Consider the following 7,387-nt stretch of genomic DNA (forward strand, 5'->3'; position numbering starts at 1 on the left):
TTTATTTGATTTAGTTAATAATTATTTAAAAAATTCAATTCAATTAGCAGTTTAGAAAATCAATTACTTTAATTTTAACTAATTTGATGCCTGAAACGTGATTAGGGGTGCTTATTGAGCGAGTCGATTGCGAGTTGGACAGTGCTCGACTCGTGCTCGTTATAAAATTTTGTTGCTTGACTCGTTGCTCGTTAAGCTCGATGATCGTTAAGCTCACCGAAAATTTTACCTTATTTTCTTAATTATAGGTAAAATCTACTAATACTATACAAAGCTTAATATAAACATAAATTAATAAATTTAACCAAAAATATTAACAAAAGAGTGTAGTAAACAATTTCAAAATCTAAATTATAAGGTAACAATCCACAAATATATTAAAATAATAAATATGGTTTGATTTTTTAGTGTAATAAAATACTAATTAATAATTTAGTATTTTGTTGTTTTTTAAGATTACAATTCTTCATCTTTTTTATTATCTATTAGTAAATTAATGTTTTTTAATGAAATATTTTTTAAAGATAATTACTGAAATATTATAAAAAAAATTAGCGAGCTGCGCGCGACCTTATCAAGTTGAGTTGGACTTTTGCTCGAATCTTGTTAAGGTCTCGAATCAAGCTCGAGTTTGATTCGAATCATTTCAAGTCTAATTTTTATCAAACTTTGACCGAATCGAGTTCGAGTTACTCACGAGCTGCTCTACTCATTAAACACCCCTAAATTCGATGCTGCCAGAGTTCATATGCATTCAGATCCCAATAAGCGATAAATTAACCGAAAGATTGGGCTGTTCTGAGAAAGAAATGAGCCCAATAATTACCAGAGAGGCCCAAATTAACAATTCACCGCCTTCGATGTCTTCCTTTTCTTCGCGAACAAGAGAACTATAAAGATCTTTTGTTTTAGTCCCTATTTCTCATTCTCTTCGCCTTTTTCTCCATTCGAGCTGCTTTCTACGCTTTCTCGGACTCTTCTTTCGATTGAAATTTTCGTTCTTGAAATCCGTCACCGATGGCGACCGCTATGGTGGAAGATTCGACCTTTGAAGAAGACCAGCTTGCTTCCATGACCACCGATGATATTGTCCGAGCTTCCCGTCTTCTTGATAATGAGATTCGAATTCTCAAGGTCCTTCTCCAGCCTTGATCTCTCTCCATCTCTATCTCTGTTGATTATTATTATTTGTTTCGTATGTCTTTAGGGTTCTTGTTCTGGTTTTAGGGTTTTTAAATCCACGACTATCAATTTTAATATAACGTTGTCTTTCCATTACTCGATGTTAGTCGGATTTTTGTTTTGGACATTGATTAAACCTAAGTATTTTTTACAATTAAGGGAAGGTTCTTTAGTTTAGTGGTAAATTTCATGGTTTTATTAGAAATGTGAAATCTTCATGCTTGAAGCCAAACAATTTTTGTTACACCGATAACTTTTGTTCTTTCGGAAGAATGTAGCTATATTTAGTGTGAATTTTCTGATTTTTGTTTTAATTGGTCACTGGGATTAAAGGAGGAGATGCAAAGGACAAATCTCGAGTTGGATTCATACAAGGAAAAGATTAAGGAGAATCAAGAGAAGATTAAGCTTAACAAGCAGTTGCCTTACTTGGTCGGCAACATTGTTGAGGTAATTCTTGCTTCATTTTTCTTCCTTTCTTTGTGTTTCAGTAGGTCTTCTATTGATTTTGTACGGTATATATGATTCCGAATTTGAACATCCTCAAAAGAGTATTCAAAGGGGTACTTAAAGGAAAATGAAGAGTAGGGAGTCACATGGTGTCTGTTTGGGTGCTTTAATTTTAATTTCTATTGCGTTCAGATATTGGAGATGAATCCTGAAGATGAGGCAGAGGAGGATGGTGCCAACATTGATCTAGACTCGCAAAGGAAGGGTAAATGTGTTGTGCTGAAAACTTCTACTCGTCAGGTAATGGAAGAGCATGATTTCTTATCTGCTACTTTTAGGGAATTCGATAATCTGTTGTGTTTTCTCTAGTGAAATTAGTTATCAAATTAATATTTCATCATGATTTTTTTTATTCACCACAGACCATCTTTCTACCCGTGGTTGGACTTGTTGACCCTGATAAATTGAAACCTGGTGATTTGGTTGGGGTTAACAAAGACAGCTACTTGATATTGGATACTTTACCACCTGAGTACGACTCCAGAGTAAAGGCTATGGAGGTTGACGAGAAGCCAACTGAGGACTACAATGATATTGGTGGCTTGGAGAAGCAGGCAAGTATTTTTTTTTTAATTCCCACTGCCTCTGAAAATATTATTTCATATCTGTTAGTTTAATGTGAAATGCTGTTTTCCTTATACTTGTTCCTGGATCAGATACAAGAACTAGTTGAGGCCATTGTGTTGCCCATGACTCATAAAGAACGATTTCAAAAGCTAGGCATTCGCCCACCTAAGGGAGTGCTCTTATATGGACCTCCTGGCACTGGAAAAACATTGATGGCTCGTGCTTGTGCTGCACAGACTAATGCCACGTTTCTGAAGCTAGCAGGCCCCCAACTGGTTCAGGTATTTAGTCTTGTATCCTTTTCAGCTTACTTCTCTATATTTCGATCTTGTCTACTCCTTTCAGTTCATATTGCAAACAATTTTTTGCCGTACTCCTTGGTTAGTAGAACATTATAGAAAATTTGTAACAAAATAGTTTTTTTAATATTTTAACAGCATTATGTTGTGATTTTATGTTGGCTTGCTTAGGCTCTATATTAAGTAACATAAATGTAATGCATGTAGATGTTTATTGGAGATGGAGCAAAACTTGTACGTGATGCTTTTCAGCTTGCAAAAGAAAAATCTCCATGCATCATTTTTATTGATGAAATTGATGCAATTGGCACAAAGCGTTTTGATAGGTAAATGTCATATCTTAATATATTCAGAAGCAAATTTGTTGAGGCTGCTAGTGGCATTTATTTGTGGATAGAACCACTGATTCTTGATCTGCCTTTTATCATTTGCAGTGAGGTGAGTGGAGATAGAGAGGTTCAACGAACAATGTTGGAACTGCTCAACCAGCTTGATGGCTTTAGCAGTGATGAACGCATTAAGGTTTGCCTTGGCATGACTTTTTTGGTTATTTATTTGCTAAAATATAAGTGGTCTATTTTAATTAAATGAATGTATTGTAGGTCATAGCAGCAACTAACCGAGCTGATATTCTTGATCCTGCTCTGATGCGTTCTGGTCGATTGGATCGTAAAATTGAGTTCCCGCATCCCACTGAAGAAGCAAGAGCTCGAATCCTTCAGGTATGGCTTTCAGTGCCATCGCTTCCATGGATTCTAACCTGAGCTGAATTTTACTGAATACTTCCATTGATTTTGTAGATCCACTCAAGGAAGATGAATGTGCATCCAGATGTCAATTTCGAGGAACTTGCTCGGTCTACAGATGATTTCAATGGAGCACAACTGAAAGCTGTTTGTGTGGAGGCTGGCATGCTAGCTCTTCGCCGTGATGCAACTGAGGTGCAGATCTAATCTTCTAGGAGTTTATTTACTTAAAATTTATTTTTAGCAAGAAAACATATTGAAACCTGTTAGGTATTTCATAGTGAATGCGTTGGGTGTGCATTTTGCTTGTGAACATTTGGAGCCGTGAGAACTGCGCATATTAAAATGGGTTTGGATCTATCTGTTTTATAGGTAAACCATGAAGATTTCAATGAAGGTATCATTCAGGTACAAGCAAAGAAGAAAGCAAGCCTAAATTACTATGCTTAATCAGAGAGCATTTCACTGGGGGGAGGACATGGCATTGTGCTGTTGGGGAATATGTCCAATTATATCGTCTTAGGCCTGCAGTTGTATTATTTAAATACTACCATGCTTTTGTTCGTATCGTGTCATACTGGAGGCTGTTTAGCCGGGGGGGGGGAAAAGGTAGAAAAGAAATTGAAGTTGGGACATCTTGAAATCAATTTCCTGTACACTAGTTTTTTTTTTGGAGAAATATCATCATTAAAAAGGATGGCTGCATTTGTAACACCGCCTCTAGATTTACACAACCAGTCAGCAATGGCAATTCCGGTTCAGTATTGGGTGAAACAGTCTCCCTTTCACACCCTACTTACTTCAAACCTATAGGCAAAGTAAAGTCGGATCGGTGGCGCCGTATTTGACGTACGCAGACACTATCACACTAAGCTACTATCATCATGCATTCTTTGACCCACGAAACTGCAACACGAATTAACTCAAATGGTAAGAAGGGTGGTTTTATTGGAAATGGAGTAAAATTGCAGATGATGTAATACGATATAACGGATGAACGGTTGGGTAGCAAATATATGGTTTTGCTTCTCTGGCTCTAATTTGGGTGTCAAGTTGTTGAAGTACCTTTTCAAAAAATGGTTGTCTCTTGTTCCCATATGTAATGGGATAAGGGAGAGGTAAGATAGTAGGCTGTCTCCAACACCAGGTTGAGAGCAGTTTCCGTAGAAGACTTTCGAATTATAAAATGTCTTCCGTGAAATTCGATCTCACGATCTTAAGGTTAAGAACCTTGTGCTCAAGGTTAAGTACCTTTTCAACAAGGTTAGAAATTGCTTCTTGTCAAAAGCAGGTTACTCCTACAAATTGAATAAACATATTCGGTGTTTGTTTGTACCTGAAGACGACCTTAACACAATCAAGCAGTGAAGAATAAAAAATGTTTCCTGTAACCGGATCCTAATGAACTTAACATATTCGGTAATCAATGTCAAATACCACTCATCTTTAAGTTCGGACTCAAAAATACCATCGATGTTTTAATTTTGTCAATTTTAGCACGGACGTTTATGTTTCACTGCAATTTTGCCGCTTCGCCGTTAATCCGTTAACGAGACGATGACATGGCATCTTTTTTACGTGATGGCGATGACATGACACCCTCATCAAAATAACGCCGTTTTGACACGACCGTTTTGATGCTCAAAAAACTCAAAACAACGTCGTTTTGTTAATAAAAAAAATATGTTGAGCCGTAAACTTTTATAATCCAAATCTAAATACCTAACCACCGAGCTAACTTTAGAGCTAACTTTAGAACTTGGTATAACCTTAACAAAACTATTATAAATTTAGTTCTTCATGTGAAAAAAATTATGATTACTAGTTGTTTAGTCGATTTTTGGGATTGAAGTCTGGTTTTTTAATCCACAGATACCCGAAGACCTTCATTTTGTGCTGAGAATGAGGCATACCTTTGAATCTCTTGGATACCAATCTGGTTTCTGTCTGTCTCAGTTGTTTTCATTGAACAGAAATGGTTCGTCTCTATCGACTATTCCTTCGAAGCAGTCCACCGTTCCAATGCTGCCACCTCCTCCACTCTTCAAATGGAGCCAGCAGCCACTTCCGACAGCAACTAATCTGACGCTTGCTTCGCCTAATTTTCAGAACCCGGTTAGACTTGGATTTCAGCAACCCAAAGACGAAACCCACATGTTCCTATTGCCACATTCGTTCGAAACCCGAATGGAAGACATGATGGTTGAGCATGAAAACGACATCAAATGCCCTAATGGCTTGAGTTTCTTCAGTGCTCTCACCGGACGAACCGAAGACGCCAAGCTTTTATTCAACTATGAGAGCTTAGGGAACGAACCAGAAACAAACCATCACCCGCTTATACTCGAAGGAAAAGACTCGAATCAACATTCAGATAGCTTGGATAGTCATCAGGAGAACTTTCCGATACCCGCAAGAATGGCAACGTCTTCATCGTCGACTTCAGTCGAGCATCATCAGCACCAACCCGGGGAGTATAGGAACTCCGAGCCCGGGATGTACACGGATGTCATGGAAATGTTCTTGGAATGAAATGCAGAAGGATTAGGGTTTGTTTGTTTGTTTGAATATTTTCACATGAAGATAGTTAGGAAGATAATGAGGGTGACGGTGGTAGCTATGCCATTTATAATAGTTTTGTTAAGGTTATACCAAGTTTTTAAGTTAGCTTGGTGGTTGGTCATTTTGATTTGGATTCTGAAGGTCTACGGTTCGAGTATCATGAAAAACATATTTTCCATCAACAAAACGACGTCGTTTTGAGCTTTTTAAGCATCAAAACGGTCGTGCCAAAACGATGTCGTTTTGGTGAGGGTGTCATGTCATCACCGTCAAGGAAAAAATGATGCCATGTCATCGTCCCGTTAACGGATTAACGGCGGAGTGGTAAAATTGCAGTGAACCATAAACGCCCGTGTTAAAATTGACAAAATTAAAACGTCAATGACATTTTCGAGTCCAAACTTAAAAATGAGTGGTATTTGACATAGATTACCCTAACATATTTGCTGATTCTTCTTATATTTGTTTGGCCATAGAAACTCCAAACGCCTGTTAAAATATCCAAGATCTACCTATTAAAGTAAGTTGTTACATCTTTGAAAAATATTATTAATAAAGACGTAAATTTTAAGAATATATTTATAATATTAGTTAAATTATATGATGTTTTTTAATCTTGTTTCTCAAGAAAAGTTTCTCCATCATTTAATTCTTCAAATTAAGATTTCAATTTCTGAAGATCTACCGTGCCGTTTATATTTTGGTTTCTTTTTATCTCTGTAACTTTTTTTCTATGGGGAAAACAGTGATATTACACTCTAAAAATCAATTGAAATTCAGATTTTTCCTCCCAAAGCTTGATATATATATATATCACATTATATTATATATGTAGGGGACTCTTAATTTAATTTAAATGAAAAAATTAAAGAGGGATTAAAACTTGACATGAATAAGATAGAAATGTATATATATTATTAGTACAGAGGAATTCTGTTAAAGATTTTATGAATATCATAGACATTAAAATTTAGATGAAATAGATGTTGATTAGAATATAATTATCTAAAATTTAAGAGTCTACTAATTGACGTGATAATCGATTATAGTAAATAATAATTCAAATTTTAATTAAAAAGTATATTATAGAGATAAATTAAAATATTTTAAAATTCAATGATAAACATAAAGTTTGTTTATAGATTTTTCCTTCTGATTTTTAAGATTTGATTATGATTAATTCGGATCTTACATTTGATTTTAGTAGGTGAGCTTTTCCAACGAAATTTTTTTAGATACCCACAAATATAAACTCCAGATCTACTTAAATAATATTAAATCACTTATCACTTAAATTAATTCCGCTATTATAAATTTTCAGTTTAATTCTATTGAAAATAATGTTATAATATATATATATATATTTCGCGCAATAATGCATGTCAACTCGAAGAAAGAAAATAAGAGAAAAAGAATTTAAATAGAAACGACAGCGACGAAAATATAAGAGACCAATTTAATTTCTTATCTTCCCATCCGCCTTCCGAAAAAAGAAAATCTAAAATTTGTGTTTCTTCTATG

General features: G+C 35.4%; 2 protein-coding genes across 2 annotated transcripts; both read left to right on the forward strand.

Annotated features, from left to right (window-relative positions):
- Positions 1–1,002: 1,002 nt before the first annotated feature.
- On the forward strand, positions 1,003–3,904 carry LOC120124667 (26S proteasome regulatory subunit 6A homolog). Its single transcript, XM_039143274.1, has 10 exons — positions 1,003–1,134; positions 1,516–1,632; positions 1,825–1,932; positions 2,055–2,246; positions 2,349–2,540; positions 2,766–2,884; positions 2,993–3,080; positions 3,161–3,280; positions 3,359–3,499; positions 3,677–3,904. Exons 1-10 carry the CDS (start codon positions 1,018–1,020, stop codon positions 3,752–3,754), a joined length of 1,272 nt encoding a protein of 423 aa, XP_038999205.1. The 5' UTR covers positions 1,003–1,017; the 3' UTR covers positions 3,755–3,904.
- Positions 3,905–4,000: 96 nt separating this feature from the next.
- LOC120124602 (protein RICE SALT SENSITIVE 3-like) lies at positions 4,001–5,836 on the forward strand. Its single transcript, XM_039143230.1, has 2 exons — positions 4,001–4,072; positions 5,177–5,836. The coding sequence occupies exons 1-2, from the start codon at positions 4,001–4,003 to the stop codon at positions 5,834–5,836; spliced, it is 732 nt and encodes a 243-aa protein (XP_038999161.1).
- The last annotated feature ends 1,551 nt before the right edge of the window (positions 5,837–7,387 follow it).

The sequence above is a fragment of the Hibiscus syriacus genome, unplaced genomic scaffold (genome assembly GCF_006381635.1).
Source record: "Hibiscus syriacus cultivar Baekdansim isolate YM2019G1 unplaced genomic scaffold, ASM638163v2 tig00001297_pilon, whole genome shotgun sequence".
NCBI classification, from domain to species: domain Eukaryota; kingdom Viridiplantae; phylum Streptophyta; class Magnoliopsida; order Malvales; family Malvaceae; genus Hibiscus; species Hibiscus syriacus.

Bases quoted from the DNA above. Each gene is read 5' to 3' on its own strand.
- LOC120124667 (XM_039143274.1), top strand. From the start codon at position 1,018: ATGGCGACCGCTATGGTGGAAGATTCGACCTTTGAAGAAGACCAGCTT. The intron at 1,135-1,515 runs GTCCTTCTCCAG...CTGGGATTAAAG, and splicing joins ATGAGATTCGAATTCTCAAG to GAGGAGATGCAAAGGACAAA. The intron at 3,500-3,676 runs GTGCAGATCTAA...TCTGTTTTATAG, and splicing joins TTCGCCGTGATGCAACTGAG to GTAAACCATGAAGATTTCAA.
- LOC120124602 (XM_039143230.1), top strand. From the start codon at position 4,001: ATGGCTGCATTTGTAACACCGCCTCTAGATTTACACAACCAGTCAGCA. The intron at 4,073-5,176 runs GTGAAACAGTCT...TTTAATCCACAG, and splicing joins CAATTCCGGTTCAGTATTGG to ATACCCGAAGACCTTCATTT.